Source organism: Mytilus edulis, chromosome 14 (assembly GCF_963676685.1).
Source record: "Mytilus edulis chromosome 14, xbMytEdul2.2, whole genome shotgun sequence".
Taxonomy (NCBI): domain Eukaryota; kingdom Metazoa; phylum Mollusca; class Bivalvia; order Mytilida; family Mytilidae; genus Mytilus; species Mytilus edulis.
The window spans coordinates 50,225,006-50,245,905 of record NC_092357.1 but is presented as its reverse complement, the minus strand read 5'-3'; the positions used below and the strand labels follow the sequence as shown (position 1 = coordinate 50,245,905).

Below are 20,900 nucleotides of genomic sequence, written 5' to 3'. Positions count from 1 at the left end.
ATTTTTAAGCGTTTGAGCAAAACCACAAACTTAAAATATCCATGAATATACTTATTGTTCCTCGAAAATTAGTACACGAAAGATAACAAAAAAAAGAGGAATACACAGTATATAAAATATTTTAAAAATATTTTTTCTACCTTCCGTCTTCTCTATTTTTTTTCTGTCGTGATTTCCGGGACTAAGCATAAATGGAAATATTTTGGACCTTATCTTTACTAATTCTCAATAGAACAGTTATGAACTCTTTCATGATAAAATTTGCATAATGGGATAGGAATTTTAGTTGGATATCAAATTCATGATTTTGTGAGCTGGAAGTTTTAAGACAGATTATTTTATTTAAAGCATGCTTAAATTGCATGAGACGATATCTATTGGGTCGGTTGAATTATCAAAGATTAGCACAAATAGAAAAACCTCGGCATATTCCGATGTAAAATTTGACGAGGTGACCCGAAAGAGTTCTATACTTCGTAAATGGCTTCATAATTAATTTGTTAATTGAAAAAAAAAATGACATTGTTGTATTGCTATATTTATTTAAATGGTTTATACATTTAGTGGAAGTTAGCCTGAATAAAAGAAAAATTCTTATTTGTAATCAAATTAATTTTTATTGCAATATTTACTAATTCGTATTTTGTATATCTTTCACAGGACTGCTTGACCATTATGGAAATACACATCATCATAATTGTAACTCTCATCTTTTCTGTGAGTACTGGTTACGTAAATGCCAATAACACAAAACGCACGAATTTACCTGCCCTTTTGCATTGCTGTAAAACAAGTGTAAATATGCAGAATACACTGTGATCTCACAACTTATTCATATACTAAAATATAGTTCTTATTCAAATAATATAAAGGCATATATATACTATATCTATATACAATCTGATGAAATGAAACGTTTTCAATCACGCCACGAGTGAACAATAACTTTTATATGCCCAAAGTTTAGCAATGTGCATTAAACCTGGTTTCATTATTTTTCTATTTTATGTTTTTAAAAACATGTTTCATGTCAATTATACAATTTTCTATACGGCTCTCCTATGCGACTAACGATTTTCTTATCTGGAGGTTTAAGGGGTGGGGTGAGTTTTTAAGTCTTTCATCAATTTGAAAAAGAAAGTAATAACAAGTTAAAAGTTGAGACATTTTGTTCACTCTATGACATGTTTAGAAAAACTTGTGATTTGAAATTAAAATAACATCCAGGATTTCTCAAAAATACCGAACACCGAGAAAAATTCAAATCGGAAAGTCCTTAATCAAAAACTCAAACACATCAAACACATCAAACGAATGGATGATAAATCTCATATTCCTGACTTGGTACAGGTATTTTACATATAAACTAGTACTGTTTGGTGCTTTATTCAGTTTTTCCCCTGTATGTCAGAACCGTTGTACTATATTTGTTGAGATTTCTGACTCCACATGGCATGTTTATTTGCAAAATAAGAAAATGAAATAGCAACCTCACAACAACGTTCAGATAATGACATGAACTAATGCATAGCACACCAGTTTCTTTATTTCAATAACTTTGAGTAAATGCAACCTTTGCAATGAATTTTTGATGATATGATGCCTAAACTACATTGATTTCTTCAAAGTATGGAAAGATCTGCAGCAGATACCGACGGATAGACATGGTCAATACGATCGCACTTGTATATCTGATTTGACAAAAATATTAGATACTAGTAAGTAACTTTGCTACAAGTCTTAGTTGACAATCATTTTTTTTATGTTTTTTGAACTACACGAACTTATTCTGAGAGCATTTTTTTTTCAAAATTAATTGTTTCTCATTGGAAATCTTAAAATAAATCTCTTGACTTTTGTATTATTAAATTGTAAATATTCTAAATATTATTTTGCTATGCATGTAATATTCAAACTGATATTTAAACGACACAGTAACGGCTCAGATGATATTTCTTTACTTATGTAAATGAAATATACACTTGATAAATTAACTGCGTCATAATCGCTTTTGGTGATTTCCGTTCACCAGAAACGCTCAAACCTATACATCTGTTAGCAATGAGTGTGTTAATACACCTATATGACCAACATTAATCTAAACATAATGATTAAATTCATCATAACAACAGGTATACAATGCCTGAGCTAAGTAAATAACAAGTTGATATTTATGTTTTCCTGATTAATTATCAATGAAATTAACATAATTTTGAAAGGACTAAAACATTTTACCTTTTCTCCTTTTTACGTGCTAAATATTCCCTGCTCCGTTTTTGTAGTGTTCTCGTCTATTCAAATGAATTCATCAACTGTTTGTTTTGGTTTTACTTCATTTTTTATTGTACTTATTTTTATTTTTTTTCCAACCAGCTATGCGTTCATCACCTAATAATTGTCATTGCGTGGAGACTGGACATAATGGACAATCCGGACAACAAACAGGTAAGACATATTCACACAAAAAACAGATTGCAGTAAAAAAAGATCAAAACAAAATCTAAAGTTCAAAACCTGTTTTTATATTTGATTTTGTCTGAAACTTATTGTTTTCTATATACAGATTAGAGCATTGGTTCTTATTGGGAACTAAAGTTGATACACATGTTCCACTATACAGTTGATGTCCTCTCACTAAATGCTAGTAATTCAAAGTTTGGTTATTATTTTGAGCGTATCTATCCATTATACTTTAAAAGGGATACAAACATTCAGTTTAATCTGTCTCAAATCTTGACTTGCATCTAGATGAGACAGTGATATCGAGTAGAAATTAAACATTACAACAACTGAGCTGATTTCCATTTGTATGTAGCAACATCCATCAGTGTCTATATCTGGAATATATATCTCGAAAAGAGGGACAAAAGATACCATAGAAAAGACAAACTACAAATAATAGTACAGAAGACACAACATAGAAAACTTAAGACTAAGCATCACAAACCCAACCAATAATGGGGGTACTCCGGAAGAGTAAGCAGATCCTGCTCCACGAAGTTGAAACGACTCCCTAGTATGTGAAATATCGTATTGTACTCATTACTGGTTTTGAAATAACATGAGCACAACGACGATTTCACAAGTGGTGAAACATATGATTATCCTTCTTATGTCTCGGGTTTTTGTGGTGCTCGTGATTTTTTAGTCTTTAGTATTCTATGTTGCGTTTTATTTACTTTTAAAGAAAAAGAAAAAAAATGTTAGGAAACGTTTTGTTTTTCAAACAATGCTGTTTAAAAACCCAACAATTAATGAATTTTCATAAGATGGAATAAATCAAACCTAAAAGGATAAATACGTTCTTGGGGGTTGATGTCAGTACATTATATGTTTTATTTTGAAATTTCAGATCCACCAACTACAGGCGCTCCTGTGTCGACTATGTTTATTACAACATCAGGTAACTTTGAAGATCTGGATAGCATTCCTTGGGGTTACCTCACAATGGTAAAAAAAATAAAAAAAGATGATTGTTACGTTTCAATTACAATAGGATAAAAGTATGGCATATAAGGTAAAAGAGGGACGAAATATACTAATTAGTCAAACTCATAGATAGAAAATAAACCGACAACGCCATGGCTAAAAAAAAACCAAAACAAACAGACAAATAATAGTACACAAGACACAACATATAAAACTAAAGACTAAGCAACACGAACCCCACCAAAAACTGGGGATCTTTATTACATTGCATAGACATCATTCTATGAACAAAATATGCAGGACATGATGTGAAACTTGAGCAAATATATAACTCATCAAGTTCTTGACAGAAATTACGCCGTAGTACTATCAATATTTGTAACTAGTTTGGATATTAACAGTCTTTCTGAACAGTACTTTGAATTTCAAATGACCGATTCGAACACAGATGTCTGAAAAACTTTCACAAAAGGTGTAGGAAAATAGTTGTGTGATATGACAAGATTTTTCAAATACTAAATATCTATCAATTAGGTCGGAACAATTTTATTGTCATTATTTTGGTCTAAAGTCGCAGATTATTAAAAAAAAACACGGCATTTAATTAATAGCTGCAAATAAACATAGGTCAAATCAAAACGCAAGGAAAAATCTGTTTTTACAATGTGCACTAATGAATTGCACATGTTTTTTGTTTTGTTTTTTGCTGTGTATGAACTGATTTTGTGCCATGGAGGGATACCCCATACCCTTTGTTTTTCTATTCTATAATTATTTTTTAGTATATGCTGGTTGCAACGATCACACTGCCAACGGAAAAATAACAGGTAAAATAATTGTTCCACCTAAAGTCAAGCTACAGCTTATTTCATATCATCAAGTAGTTTTTGAAAATATATAAAGAACCCTTCAACAGCACTGTTTTGTTTAAATAATACATGATCAAACGTGTAATATGCAAGAACTAATTAAAGAATGTAGATTATGATAATAAGTAATATAATATCGTTGCGTATTTGTCTAGCGTACTAGTGATATAAAGCTTTTAATCATTTCTATTTTTTCGAAACCTTTTGAGGAGAAGAAATACTAGTACATCCTCATAAGAACTTTTCATTATAATGCACTCTTAAGAAGGCTCGAGGGTATAAAAATTAAGGAAAAAAATGAAACAGTTAATTTTCATTACAAATTTTATTTATTACCTTTATTAGTTGTAACTTTATCATATTGTACAAAAATCATTAAAAAAATCAATTCGTCACAGATGACTTCTAAAATGTATGTGTCATTGAAAAACTTCGAATTATCTCCTTTTGGTGAAACAATGAAATTTTATGGCATTAAAATTGAAATATCTTTTTTTAACTCATCGGTGACCTATATTTTTTATTATAATTTTCAAATAAGCTGTACTTAAACTAAACTATTTCAAAATTTGAGCGATTTCTGTAATTTAGTTCTTTTTTTATTCCGATATTACCTCTATTTCTCCTATTAGTTCAATACAAAAAAGTACTTTTACAAAAATGTATGCTTCTTTCGAAGGCAGATTGTGAGCGTAAATGAACGGTGACCCCATTTTTTTTTTTTTCATTTTTCTATTAAGTATAAGATAAAGTTCATTTATAGAAAAATATAGCAAAATCCTATATCAAAATAAAATTTCGATTTAGACCCGCGAGCCCCCTAAATTATAAAAAAAAGCTTGAATAATCTTTCACATTTAATTATTTTAGGCGTTTAATGATCTTATATACTCTCTTTATAGAATTGTTAAATGGCCTTAACAGTAGTCCATGTATGGCAGATACTCAAGGTATATTGAATAATATAGACGGTAACTTAGAAAAGGTAACTCAAGTTGTTAACAGCATATTTGTCAAACATAACTTATTTTTATTCTCATTATTATATCCGTGAATAATTAACAAATCTGTTATATTGATTGATTGGTATTTTAACTATGCTTTACTGTGCTTTGTTATGACGGTCAGTTAACATTGGTTGAAGAAGCCTGAGATTCTGCAGACAACCGCCGATAATATAAGCGTTAGTGGAGCCTGCCACGTGTCGTATTTGAATTCACAACTTAAGAGTTGACAGGCCAGTAGTTTAGAAGTTCTACTATTACGCCTCCGAGGCCCACAATGCTACATTGTACTACATTAAGATTCATTTATTTTCGTGGGTATCAATTTTCGTGGATTGTTGAAAACTTGCATATTCGTGGATATTTAAATTTCGTGGTTTGCCATTCTCTGTATACAAAGCCTATTGAAAATATAATATTCGTTGAATATTTGAAGTTGTGGTTCTTCTTTACCCACGAAACTCACGAAAATTGGTATCCAACGAATAATAATGAATCTACAATAGACATGACATAACTAATGTTATTGAAGTTCTCAGATAAATCAGACAATCTTTTATGTTGCATCTTTCTCTTATTTGATTTTCCGCACGGCAATACTTAGTATAAGGAGATATCGTATAGCGACGAATACTATTTATTGAACACTTCCGGTTCTTGATATTAAATACTTCTTCATAAAAACTATATTTAAGTACAAATACTTTTTGGAACATGTTGCACAATGTTACAGGTTTTAAAAGATGCACCTTTTTAATCATATAAAATCTAACAAGAAGAAAATTTACCCATTTCACATTATAACAAATTTAATTTGAAGCACTAGATTAAGTATTCTCAGTGATGTTTTTCATCAGTGAATTAAAAAAATTATCAAACACATAAGCGAAATAACCCTGAAAGCGCACAAAAGGAATCCAATATGACAATATGACAGTTGTTTACTATTTGTTTGATGTGTTTAAACTTTTGATTTTTTCATTTCTTAAAGGACTGTCCGTTTTGTATTTTTGTTATTCTATTTTTTGTTTCAATGTCGTTATGGCAATTTTACTGTACTGTGTCAAGCAGCCTACTGTAGCTTCATGTAATTGAGTAATGCCTTTATATATATAAAAAGAAAATGTGATATGATTGTCAATGAGACAGCACTTCACAAGAGCCACAGAATGACAGAGAAATTAGCAATTATAGTGCACCATACGGCCTTCAACAATAAACAAAGCCCATACCGCATTGTCTGCTATAAAAGGCCGACAAATGACGAATGTAAAACAATTCAAACGAGAAAACTGAAAAATGAACGAATAGCAAATATGTAACACATCAACAAACGACAACCACTGGATTGCAGGCTCCTGATTTGGGATAGGCACATACATACAGAATGTGGCGGGTTAAAATATGTAAGTGGGCGCTCAACCATATACATGATATTTAAGACTAGATAATGTTATGAACAAAACACCATGGTTTCCTTCTCATAAAAGATGATAGATCTATCTAATAAATGATGACGATTGTTTCAGTCTGGGACTTGATTTACAACATTCGAAAGCCAGAATGCAGGCATGCGGCAGCCGAAATAGTTCATGGTATGTTTTATTAGTAGTTACATCTAAATGTATTTTATACTAGTCTAGTGTTTAACAGTATGAGAGCAAACTTATTATGAAAATGACTATCGCAAATTGAATATACTACCATTTTGAACATTGCTTATAACCATAACAAATTAAACAAGTTATAAAAGATATTTACTGTTCGTTTACGTTTGACTCATAATGCATACACGATAAGATAACAGTTTTTAAGGATTAGTAAAAAAAATACCTTTGAATTTAACACTTTTCATCTGTGGTTCCTGATAAAACCGTCAGATTAAGCTAATTTTTCACATGTTGCATATTGCCTAAAGTATGTTTGCACTATTTTACATCAGACTTTACAATTATTGGGGTTAACGAACGTAAACTACTTTTCAAAATGTTATGGTTTTTAAAGAGTTATTTGACTTAAACATCCATATCTGGGTAGTTTACAAAAATTGCGCACTTACTAGAGTACGCTTGAATTAATTTAGTTCAAACTATGTATGCATTGTTGCTTGGATTCGTAAAAGTTTATTTTTATTTTGAAGACCATTTAATCTGTCATTCTAGGGTAATAACTCTTCCAATTACCAATGAAATGGAATTACTAATTTGTCGTGCTTTAATACTTTATCCCAGTATGATAAGATTAATTTACTTGAAAATATTTCCCCCTACTTTGTTTTTTAAATTAGTGAAAGTTGTCTCAATTTTGATTTTGAATAATTCTATTTTTTTCATAGACCTTATTTCGCCTTTGTTGAAATTGGCTCAAAATATCTTTTTGTAACTACAAACATGCTAAGATAGTTCTTTTTTTGTGATTATTATTCGCGCCGATCTTGTGGTACAATGCCGCTTCTCTATATTATGATTTTAACCTAATGGATCTTATCATCAGCTTTTATCTTAATATAAAATAACTGAACATTTCCGACCATTGTATAATGGACGTATTATCCGTCCGGAAGATGCAAGTTCCTCCTCTATGTCGCTTGAGTTCCCGTTGCTTTAATTTAGTTTTTAAGGGGTGTTTGCTGTTTCTTCATTTTCCGTATGGTTGTGGTGCTGTCAATCCTTGTCTGAACTATGTTCTCGAATGCAATAACAGCTTCCTACTTCATAAAAACAAAATATGTACGTGCTATATCATTGTTGTTTAAATCAAGGCAACAGTAGTATACCTTTATTCGAAATACATAAATCGATTGAGAAAAAAACCCAAATCCGGGTTACAAACTAAAACTGAGAGAAACAGATCAAATATAAGAGGAGAACAACAACACAACAGGAACACAACAGGAACACAACACTAACATGCAACACGAACACACACAAACGAAATATGATATAACATTGGCCAAGTTCCTGACTTGGTACAGGACATTTAAAGAAATAATGGTGGATTGATTGTTTGGTGGCTAGCCAAACCTCCCGCTTTTATGGCAATAAAATATAGACTATTGAAGATTGACACTATTTAAGGAATTCTTAATTGTTTCTATTTTGTCGTTCTAGACAAACTTCACAACTTTAACAGAGACCAATGCGAATGCAGTGGTTCATACACCCAATGGCGTGAGTATAACTTTATTGACTTAAACAATGTTATATGATAGCTATTGTAAATTAAAAGCAATAACGGTCAAATAACCAATAATATATAAATTTTGTAAATTATAAATGATACCTTAATCAAATAAAAGACTTAAAATGTGTATTTGATGCGAAGGAACGTTCCTGTTGATTCAATGGGAAATTGGTTTTGATAATGGTTAAGGATATGGAAATTTTTAAATTCTGTGTGTTTATGTCAAACAAAATCACAATTTTACGGAACATATAAAGTTATTTTGGTATTTTGAACTCTTAAAAAATGGATTGTACAATTACATGGTATATATCATATACAGAAACGGAGTTAAAGGAGCTTATATATGAGAATCGAACATTTGAATAAGATTAAGAAAAAAATATCTCATCCTTTTTCACTCCATACCGATGCAAAGGGCCGTCTACAAAATGCTGTGAGGTGAGGTTTTGTTTTGGTTCATGTTGAAGGCCTCACTATGACTTCACGATGGAGATTAGCAAATCAAACACTGTTGCTTTGTTTTTTGTGTTTAGTTAGCTGTGCGTGTACAGAGACCACACTTACCCTTTTTCTAGAGAGGTTTGAATTATTAAGATAGTTTGTGATCCAACATAAAATCATACTTTCGATAAATCATCAAAATGTTCCTTCTTGAATTATAAATTGAACAAGAAGACCATTCAATACTAAACCTGCGCGCCACATTAGTGGACTAAAAATGATGGGTAAAATCAAATATGAAAACATGCACTGACCGAAAAGATTTTGAATTGAAAATGTGTTACTTTTAATGTTTTTTTTTTACTTTAGCCTTACATTCTTACAAGTATGAGTCAGATCACTGTGACAGACACTTTGGTAGTAAGTATCAGCATATTTAGTATACCTCACGATATGACAAGTATGAGTCAGATCACTGTAACAAACACTTTGGTAGTAAGTATCAGCATATTTAGTATACCTCACGATATGACAAGTATGAGTCAGATCACTGTAACAAACACTTTGGTAGTAAGTATCAGCATATTTAGTATACCCCACGATCTTACAAGTATGAGTCAGATCACTGTAACAAACACTTTGGTAGTAAGTATCAGCATATTTAGTATACCTCACGATCTTACAAGTATGAGTCAGATCATTGTGACAGGCACTTTGGTAGTTAGTATCAGCATATTTAGTATACCTCACGATATGACAAGTATGAGTCAGATCACTGTGACAGTCACTTTGGTATAAGTATCAACATATTTACTATACCTTACGATCTTACAAGTATGAGTCAGATCATTGTGAGAAATACTTTGGTAGTAAGTATCAGCATATTTAGTATACCTTACGATATGACAAGTATGAGTCAGATCACTGTGACAGTCACTTTGGTAGTAAGTATCAGCATATTTAGTATACCTCACAATATGACAAGTATGAGTCAGATCACTGTAACAAACATTTGGTAGTAAGTATCAGCATATTTACTATACCTTACGATCTTACAAGTATGAGTCAGATCATTGTGAGAAATACTTTGGTAGTAAGTATCAGCATATTTAGTATACCTCACGATCTTACAAGTATGAGTCAGATCATTGTGACAGGCACTTTGGTAGTAAGTATCAGCATATTTAGTATACCTCACGATATGACAAGTATGAGTAAGATCACTGTGACAGTCACTTTGGTAGTAAGTATCAGCATATTTAGTATACCTCACAATCTTACAAGTATGAGTCAGATCATTGTGACAGGCACTTTGGTAGTAAGTATCAGCATATTTAGTATACCTCACGATCTGACAAGAATGAGTCAGATCACTGTGACAGTCACTTTGGTAGTAAGTATCAGCATATTTAGTATACCTCACGATCTTAAAAGTATGAGTCAGATCATTGTGACAGGCACTTTGGTAGTAAGTATTAGCATAAATTAAATACCTCACGATCTTACAAGTATGAGTCAGATCACCGTGAGAAACACTTTGGTAGTAAGTATCAGCATATTAAGTAAACATTACGATCTTAAATTGATATTGATTTTACTAGGAGACACATCCCTTTATGTATATCTTAATTGCGAAACATGCATCTGGTGCACAACATTTTTTACCGTTAATATTGTCCTTCGTAACAAAGATTAATTCACACCCGTAGTAAAATCTGAATATATTGATATGACAGCTGATCGTCAACGTCATTGATTGTTTGGCACGGTTTCAATTCCCCCTCCCCAAGACGCTTACTTTCTGAGAATGACTTACCTCTTGTCAGATGGTGTAAATAAACTCATCATAGATACTAGGTTTGAAATTTTATATTTACGCCGGATGTGCGTTTCGTCTACAAAAGACTCATCAGTGACGCTTGAATCAAAAAGTTTTAAATAGGCCAAAAAAGGTACAAAGTTGAAAAGCATTGAGAACCAAAAATTCCTAAAAGTTTTGCCAAATACAGCTAAGGTAATCTATTCCTGCGGTAGAAAAGCCTTAGTACTTCAAACATTCAAAGTTTTGTTAACAGATAATTTATAATTATGAACATATCAATGATAACTCAAGTCGACATAGAAGTGCTGACTACTGGGCTGGTGATACCCTCGGGGAAATAAATCTCCACCAGCAGTGACATCGACCCCGTGGTTGTAAATATACTCATCATAGATACCAGGATTGAAATTTTATATTTACACCAGACGCGCGTTTCGTTTACAAAAGACTCATCAGTGACGCTTGAATCAAAAAGTGTTAAAACTTAAAACTTGTAACTGACGTCACGTCATTGAATTTTCACGTTAGAATGTAATGAAACTTTTTGACTGGAAAATGTACGGATGGAAAACTGAAAGACGATTAGGTATTGAAAATTTGTTGAAACCCCATCTTCTTAAATGAAAGTAGGATAGTTAATTAGATTTTCCAATCTTGTATGTAATTGAAACTCTTTTGAGTATGTAAATAGTTATTTTTTTCGTCTTTTATGTCCCCTATTGGAATAAAAATAATTCGTGGGGGCTTGAATTTATATTGATTTCACCACGAGTGAGACCTTTATGCTGATATTTAATGTTTTGCATTAAAGGCCAAGCCGCCGTTAATTCACGATAAATTCAAACGCTTATGAATCTTTTTTTCAATAAAAAGAAACGTTAATCATGGTCAATATAAATATGCTCAAACAAAATCATTTAAAAGCTAGGGACGAAGGAGTGCGTTCAAATGCTAGGAGCTATATGACCAAAAGGGACTTGCTTAGGTCAACTTTGCCTTAGTGTGTTCGAAATTCTGTTTACTGTATTCTCTTAATGAGGAAAAATAATTTTGAAAAATATGTGTAAATTATATCAGTAGCGACGCCTTGGTAACGTTACTACTGAGCTGATGATATTCAAACAACAGTGGTAAACGAAAATACACATTACCAATAAGGTGCATCCGGAGTTTTCCAATCAAGACATTTGAAAACAAGATTTCATCAATGCACAATTATTTATTGTCTTCTCGGGTATAACATACATCTGATTATTTAATGTTGATTTCATATTTGTTTGCAACTATCTATCTATTGGTTTGAAGAAGAATATCAACGCTATACAAGAAAAAACGATTCTGTCAAAAAAAAAGTCCAGTCTCGAATAATTACATTACATGTTTGTTTAATTTTGATACGTTATTTTGATTGGTTAACAGCAATCTCGCATCATTAAGAACATAACCTTCATTTCATAGTGAATTGTAACATTCATGATGACACAAGCTTCCACAATACAGTGCACAGGTAATATTTTTATGATCTTAGCATTCCAAAGTAATTGTAAGTATTGGATGCTCCTTTTTAGTAATTTTATAGGGGTGTAAAAGCATTGACCCCGCGGAAATCTCCTTCGGTCAGCGCTTTAACAATCCAATAAATGTACAAAAAGAAGCATTCAATTCTCAAATAGTGTCATTCGTTGCTAGAGTTAAATATATTAATGTAAAACAACCTATAATTATTTTGAACACTTTTGCAGGTCTTCTAGCGCATTATAAAACCTTCCAGCTGCATTGTCGAACTCATGTCTTTAGTAAGTATCATATATGAATCTTCTCCTCCGTCTCGATGTCAGCATTTTCACATATGGAAACACAGTTTGTAAATCTTTTAGGAACGATAAAGGCTGAATTTATCGGTGCAAATTCACTTTAGAATCTAAGCGGAATCAAAGGTTTATAATTTTTCTGCAAAGACAAGGGCTCCGAACACTATCATGTTAAAATGTAAATTAAAACAAATTACATGTAAGTCAAATAAAGGCAACATTAGTATACTGCTGTTCAAAATTCATAAATTCATTGAGAAAAATAATCTGGGGAACACAACTATATGAGGAAATTAAAAGTAAAATCACAAAAATATTGAACTTAGAGGAAAATCAATTCGGAAAGTCCATAATCACATGGCAAAATCAAATAACAAAACACATCAAAACCGAATGGACAAGAATTGTCATATTCCTGACTTGGTACAGGCATTTTCAAATGTAGAGAATGGTGGAATGGTGGATTAAACCTGTTTTTTTTAGCGCTAACCCTCTTACTTTGATGACAGTCTCATCAAATTCCGTTATATTTACAATGATGCGTAAACTAAACAGACACAATAAATAAAAATAGTCAAAATATGGGAACAGCAGTCATCATCGTGTAACAATTTTAAAAGGGACAATTTGACAGAACACAAAAACATCTATCTACAAACATATTCATTGATTCGCGTGTCTGACATAAGAAAATTGTATGCGTCACATATATTTGTCGTTCAATGTACATACAAACAATTTTAAAATTTCACATAGGCAATGTTAGCATACAGGGTTAAAAAATCAAAAGTATGTAAGAATAAATTTCAGAAATAGACCGAGATTTAAAATAGTCCAAAAGTTATATAGAATTTCTAAGAATCCACAAATAGTTAATTCCACTACGCGATTGAATGATTTTGACGTTTGTGGTTCAACGTATTGTGTAATTCATAATAGAAATATATCAGAATGACATATTATAGCACCATATCATACTGACGGGATCTTTTAAAGTACAGAGTCACGTTATAAGAACCGAAGGAATACAAAGGAACAACAGGAATTCTGAATTGCAACATAAACAAACACCAGAATACAGAGAAACGAACTATTTGATAACAACTGCCATATTTCGGACTTTGTACATGACATTTTTAGAAAACATTTGTCCTCAAAAGACAATATAAACAACAGCTCCAATAAACCTCTGTTCAAAACACGCCAATATTCATTATATCGACACACAAACCGTGCTTTGAAATCACATGAAAATATCTATTGTAGGCAATATGCGGATTGCCAAAAAAATAAAGATCAAGTAAGAGCATAATGCAATATTATTTCAGACCTATCAAAACTACCAGACTTATAGTTATGTACACAAGACATGTGACTTCTCCGTTTCCCATTATATCAACCTTATTCTTAAATTAAGGTAGATAGAAGAAATCGATTCACGTTTTATTACAAACGAAGAATCAAGACGTATATTCAGAGAAGGGTCTTAAATTGGTACTCTGTATGTTGTTATTATAGATTAAACGCCTTTTTAACGGAATTTATTGGTGAATAAACTCGACCAGTTCACTTACAAACATATTCGAACTTTTAATGATAAGTTTGTGAGTCACTTGCTCAAGTTTATACACCAATAAATTCCTTTAAAAGGCGTTTAATCCTTATAATTCTTTGAAATGATATGTTTGTGTGTGAATTGGTCGAGTTTATACACCTATAAGTTCCTTTAATACGGCGTATAATTCTTTAAAAATGGAGATATATAAGTAATTTATTTCACCACACTCGTAACCTCTATCACATGTAAATTGTATATTTGTTTGTGTCAATGAATTGTCCTGGCGCATGAATATAGTTGCTGGTTAACGCAAAAATATGTACTCCATGAAATTTCCTATCTGATACTAAATAAACCGAAAAAAATATTTTTATTATTCAAATGAATGTTTTGCGTTTATTATCTAACTCAATGATTAACGCGAAGTGAAAGTACATTTTATTAACGTCGAGTCGGATTGTGTTATCGGCGCCGCCATCTTGTTTACATTAGTAACGAAAAGAAATTCGGTCAACGTCGTCTATCGAAAAATAAACAACGGCAAGAACAACTACCGGAAGTCCTATCGTCCGATCAAATATCAACGCACCATAATATGCAAATCATATGAGAATTATTACAAGAGAAGAGATTTTCATAAGTTCTAAAGTATGAAGTTGATTTAGCCGCTTCGTCTTGAATGATAGCATCGTGAATTTAATCTGTAATTAAAGTGAACACGATTTGTAAATATTTTTTTTAATTATGTGTCCAATTGGACATATCACCAAATGATTACGTATCATAAGCAGCATAACAGATGTTACTAGAGGAGCAGAAACTGTTTATCGGTCAGAGATACGTTTGCCCTTTATGGTTCGTCGTTCTTTTACTGTCTTTCTGTCTGGTTTTTTCCTGCGGGTTTTTTTCTTTTTCACTTTTAGACTCACTTTTCCGTTTTTTTTTCAATTACAATTTACCTCACATGATTTTTTATAAACTTTTTTCTAGTATGGAATAATTTACGCCAGATTCCGGTTGACGATGATGGTCAATATAACTATTTGTGTATTTATCATTTAGCGCAAGAAATCAAAAATGGTAAGTTATGCTACAGACAATGTAAATTTGTTTAAAATTATTTTGTTTAATGTATCTTTAGCGCTATAACGTTCAAAATAAAGCAAAAGACGAAACTATAGCAAGGGAAAACACATCATGAGTTTGACAGAGATACATACAATGTTCTGGGTACTTAAAATGATTTAAACTATCTTTTTCATCGAGTTACGTAAATAAATTCAACTTATATTTGTAGTTAGTAAGTTCACATTCTTAAGGGCACAGTCTTAAAGTTATAGTTATAGACTAGTGAAGTTGGATTCTCATTTTTAAACAAAAACCCGTCGGTTAATTACATCGATAAAAGCTTTATTGATGAACAGGGACCTCAGTCAACATTTTAGAAATGAGAAAAACTAAAATAACTATTTGAAATGTGGGCAAAATACCAGTCAGGACAGATAGCTATATTTGTTCCTTCTAAAAGTTTAATATATATTAAGCGAAAACTGACCAGTGATGACTATATTAGTTTATGTTTTCAGAACATTCACTTATTGCTATATTGGTGTGCTGTGAAATGAATGTTCTATGAAATGAATATTAAACTTTTAAACTATAATAAAAATTATGACTTTAACTGTGCAAGGTCAAAACAGTCCTAAGCCCGGATAAATCATAAGAAGCAAATATTTTAAAAGCGCAAATTGTACTATATAAAAAGCGCAAGTGTCTTTTTTTAAAAGCGCTAGTGTCCTTATTTAAATAAGTGCAAGTGGAATTCGATTTTTTTTAGGGCATTCCAAAATAAGAACAGAAAGAAATATTAAAAAGACAATTCAACATCGACCATAAAAACACATGTGAATCCTGAAACTAATTGGAGAGTTAAGAAAAAAAAATGAAATCTGTTGAAAATTTCGTAGGCATTGTTATCGAAGTATAGAGTGTGAGATGAACTTGACTATAGATTTGGGAAATGTATTGTTGACAGATTCAAACTCTTTTCGCAAATTTATTAAAACTCCATGTGGGTCCAAAAACTAATTTTTGGATAAAAACAAATAGTATCATACGGTTTTACTATTTCCAAAGTTTTTGTTCGAAATTACATGTCTTGCAGTGATACATTGGCACAAGACGTAAGAGTTTATTTCTACGATCGTTATTTTGTTTATTGGATTTTAAATATCAAAGTGTAAATGTACCATTTGCAAAATTACAAGCGCTTTTAAAATAATATTCCAAAGTGATCATTTATTATTATACTTATTATTTTTTGTTTACAGCAATGCATTCTTCAACAAATACATGTCAATGTGGGAAAAAGACTATTATTACAACTGACGCCACAGGTACGATATAAAAATCCAACGCTCTATTATATTATCTATTATCTATAATATCCTGAAGTGTCCAGATTGAATCATTTTGTTTAATAAAAATACAGGAGATACCAACGCTGCAGTAAAAAGAAACTATACATCGACAATACAAAATACATTATAACACGAACAGCATGCAGTCCACAAAACACTTCGGAGAACATAAGACTTAGCAACATGAACATTAAAACTAAGGAAATGAAATCACAGCCTTTTAAAAAGTTCTGTTCTTTTTCACGTTACATCGCTCTTGCTACGCATTTAAGATATAAATCCTGTGATGAGTCATATCTTGTTATGTAGAAAAGCATTGAACACCTAGTTCAGATGATAAAAGAAATAAAAAATGAGGAATTTTGGCTCAACCAAAACACGTAGGTGATTTTCATGCCTTAGCAGCATGGAATAGGCAGTTCCTTCACCAGTACCAGTAATAATCCATTTGGTTGTTCACGTATGCATATGTAAAATGTATATATTTTTAAATTTTGCAGTTCCAATCACTCCGCCAACTCCAGGTAAATAACTTATTATATATCATGAATATAAAATTCAGTGTATGGTTTAAATTAAGCTATCGCCGGATGCATTGAATGGAAGAATTAGTATACTTACCCGTTTGTGCCCCCGATCCCTGTACGCATGAAATAAGGAAAATTGATAGTTTTTAGATTTATTAATACGTCTTTCAACAGCGTACCCATCGCCCAAAACGACATTCAATACGATTAACACAAAAAAGAACTAAATTTGAACCTGTGAGTCTGTCTGTTAATAGAACCATCTCAAAATTTAAATGTCACCTTTTTCGGCAATTATTCGTGGGACGATTGATTTTGTAGGAGTTTTACTCCATGCACAACAGTAAATGATACATGTGTCTCTTCGTTATAGTATTCACCACAGCATAGCATTCTCCGATTTTCAATATTTTGATCGGTTGAATTAGAAAATTGCGATTTAGAAATGTACATACCTTTCGAAGCGGTGACAATTACTCCACTCAAGCATAACTTGAAAATCCTCTAACGGTTTTTATTGCAGAACCAATTGTTCTGCGTGTGTAAATTACCAGCCGTGAAATTGTTCTTCATAAATACATGTTGATCATTGTCATTTTGCTTATTTTTTTCAGTCACCCGTTCTTACATCAGACTAGGACTTCTTTTAAATTGAGTCGTCTGCTGTGCGTATTGCTGTGTGTTTTTTCCTACTTTGGCTTGATGCATAGCGGAGGTTGGAGATTTAAAAAAGAAAATCACCACATTTTCGCACCTGCCCCAAGTCATGAACTTCTGACCCATGTTAGTTGTGTATGTTTTTTGTTAAATTTGGTTCACTTATGTGTTTTGGAGTTTAGTGTGACGTCCATTTTCGCTGAACAAGTATACATTTTTGCTTAGGGGCCAGCTGAAGCCTGCATCTAGATGCGGTATCTTCTCTCTGTGTTAAAGACCTGTTGGTTGCCTTCGGTTGTTTTTTGTTCTTTGGTTTGGTTGTTGTCCTTTTGACACATTCCTCGTTTCAATTCCCAATTATATTCTTAATTTGACCTACATCTAAAAATTGACAAAGAGATTCGGTTGAGAACTGATAATGTGTGTTTATATATTATTTTTTTTTGTTTCAGTTCCAACAGTCGCTCAGACTACGGCAGGTAAGTAGAAAACAATCTACTTGCTTTGGACAAATAATAAGAAAGTTTTGTCTTTTCATTCCACTTGATTTAGGCCACTGCTGATGCACTAATGCAGTAGATTTTAATTACTCTGGGTTAGGGCCACTGCTGATGCACTAATCCAGTAGATTTTAATTACTCTGGGCTAAGGCCACTGCTGATGCACTAATCCAGTAGATTTTAATTACTCTGGGTTTAGGCCACTGCTGATGCACTAATGCAGTAGATTTTAATTACTCTGGGTTTAGGCCACTGCTGATGCACTAATCCAGTAGATTTTAATTACTCTGGGTTTAGGCCACTGCTGATGCACTAATCCAGTAGATTTTAATTACTCTGGGTTTAGGCCACTGCTGATGCACTAATCCAGTAGATTTTAATTACTCTGGGTTTAGGACACTGCTGATGCACTAATCCAGTAGATTTTAATTACTCTGGGTTTAGGACACTGCTGATGCACTAATCCAGTAGATTTTAATTACTCTGGGCTAAGGCCACTGCTGATGCACTAATCCAGTAGATTTTAATTACTCTAGGTTTAGGACACTGCTGATGCACTAATCCAGTAGATTTTAATTATTCTGGGCTAAGGCCACTGCTGATGCACTAATCCAGTAGATTTTAATTACTCTGGGTTTAGGCCACTGCTGATGCACTAATCCAGTAGATTTTAATTACTCTGGGTTTAGGACACTGCTGATGCACTAATCCAGTAGATTTTAATTACTCTGGGTTTAGGACACTGCTGATGCACTAATCCAGTAGATTTTAATTACTCTGGGCTAAGGCCACTGCTGATGCACTAATCCAGTAGATTTTAATTACTCTGGGTTTAGGACACTGCTGATGCACTAATCCAGTAGATTTTAATTATTCTGGGTTAGGGCCACTGCTGATGCACTAATCCAGTAGATTTTAATTACTCTGGATTTAGGCAACTGCTGATGCACTAATCCAGTAGATTTTAATTACTCTGGGTTTAGGCCATTGCTGATCCAGTAGATTTTTATTACTCTGGGTTAGGGCCACTGCTGATGCACTAACCTAGTATATTCGAATTACTCTTGGTTTAGGCCACTGCTGATGCACTAATCCAGTAGATTTTAATTACTCTTGGTTTAGGCCACTGCTGATGCACTAATCCAGTAGATTTTAATTACTCTGGGTTTAGGCCACTGCTGATGCACTAATCCAGTAGATTTTAATTACTCTGGGTTTAGGCCACTGCTGATGCACTAATCCAGTAGATTTTAATTACTCTGGGTTTAGGCCATTGCTGATCCAGTAGATTTTTATTACTCTGGGTTAGGGCCACTGCTGATGCGCTAACCTAGTATATTCGAATTACTCTTGGTTTAGGCCACTGCTGATGCACTAATCCAGTAGATTTTAATTACTCTTGGTTTAGGCCACTGCTGATACACTAATCCAGTAGATTTTAATTATTCTGGGTTAGGGCCACTGCTGATGCACTAACCCAGTATATTCGAATTACTCTTGGTTTAGGCCACTGCTGATGCACTAATCCAGTAGATTTTAATTACTCTTGGTTTAGGCCATTGCTGATGCACTAATCCAGTAGATTTTAATTACTCTGGGTTTAGGCCATTGCTGATCCAGTAGATTTTTATTATTCTGGGTTAGGGCCACTGCTGATGCACTAATCCAGTACATTTTAATTACTCTTGGTTTAGGTCACTGCTGATGCACTGATAGAGTAGATTTTAATTATTCTGGGTTAGGGCCACTGCTGATGCACTAATGCAGTAGATTTTAATTACTCTTGGTTTAGGCCACTGCTGATGCACTAATCCAGTAGATTTTAATTACTCTTGGTTTAGGCCACTGCTGATGCACTAATCCAGTAGATTTTAATTACTCTGGGTTTAGGCCATTGCTGATCCAGTAGATTTTTATTATTCTGGGTTAGGGCCACTGCTGATGCACTAATCCAGTACATTTTAATTACTCTTGGTTTAGGTCACTGCTGATGCACTGATAGAGTAGATTTTAATTATTCTGGGTTAGGGCCACTGCTGATGCACTAACCCAGTATATTCGAATTACTCTTGGTTTAGGCCACTGCTGATGCACTAATCCAGTAGATTTTAATTACTCTTGGTTTAGGCCATTGCTGATGCACTAATCCAGTAGATTTTTATTATTCTGGGTTAGGGCCCCTGCTGATGCACTAATCCATTAGATTTTAATTACTCTGGGTTAAGGCCACTGCTGATGCACTTGTCCGGAAGATTTTAATTACTCTGGGTTTAGGCCACTGCTGATGCACTAATCCAGTAGATTTTAATTACTCTGGGCTAAGGCCACTGCTGATGCACTTGTCCGGAAGATTTTAATTACTCTGGGTTTAGGCCATTGCTGATGCACAAATCCAATAGATTTTAATTATTCTGGGTTAGGGCCACTGCTGATGCACTAATCCAGTAGATTTTAATTACTCTGGGTTTAGGCCACTGCTGATGCACTAATCCAGTAGATTTTAATTATTCTGGGTTAGGGTCACTGCTGATGCACTAATCCAGTAGATTTTAATTATTCTGGGTTAGGGCCACTGCTGATGCACTAATCCAGTAGATTTTAATTATTCTGGGTTAGGGCCACTGCTGATGCACTAATCCAGTAGATTTTAATTACTCTGGGTTTAGGCCACTGCTG

General features: G+C 32.9%; 1 protein-coding gene across 1 annotated transcript in view; it reads left to right on the top strand.

The window, feature by feature from the left end:
- LOC139502579 (uncharacterized) overlaps positions 1-20,900 on the top strand; it is a 35,887-nt gene that overhangs the window by 12,787 nt on the left and 2,200 nt on the right. Inside the window, exons 8-21 of the mRNA XM_071292084.1 lie at positions 661-717; positions 1,629-1,718; positions 2,374-2,445; positions 3,353-3,403; positions 4,212-4,256; positions 5,201-5,248; positions 6,832-6,897; positions 8,413-8,472; positions 9,299-9,349; positions 12,494-12,547; positions 15,111-15,200; positions 16,451-16,516; positions 17,041-17,064; positions 18,177-18,203. Of these exons, the coding sequence (XP_071148185.1) occupies positions 661-717; positions 1,629-1,718; positions 2,374-2,445; positions 3,353-3,403; positions 4,212-4,256; positions 5,201-5,248; positions 6,832-6,897; positions 8,413-8,472; positions 9,299-9,349; positions 12,494-12,547; positions 15,111-15,200; positions 16,451-16,516; positions 17,041-17,064; positions 18,177-18,203 (801 nt within the window). The remainder of the gene's footprint in view (positions 1-660; positions 718-1,628; positions 1,719-2,373; positions 2,446-3,352; positions 3,404-4,211; positions 4,257-5,200; positions 5,249-6,831; positions 6,898-8,412; positions 8,473-9,298; positions 9,350-12,493; positions 12,548-15,110; positions 15,201-16,450; positions 16,517-17,040; positions 17,065-18,176; positions 18,204-20,900) is intronic.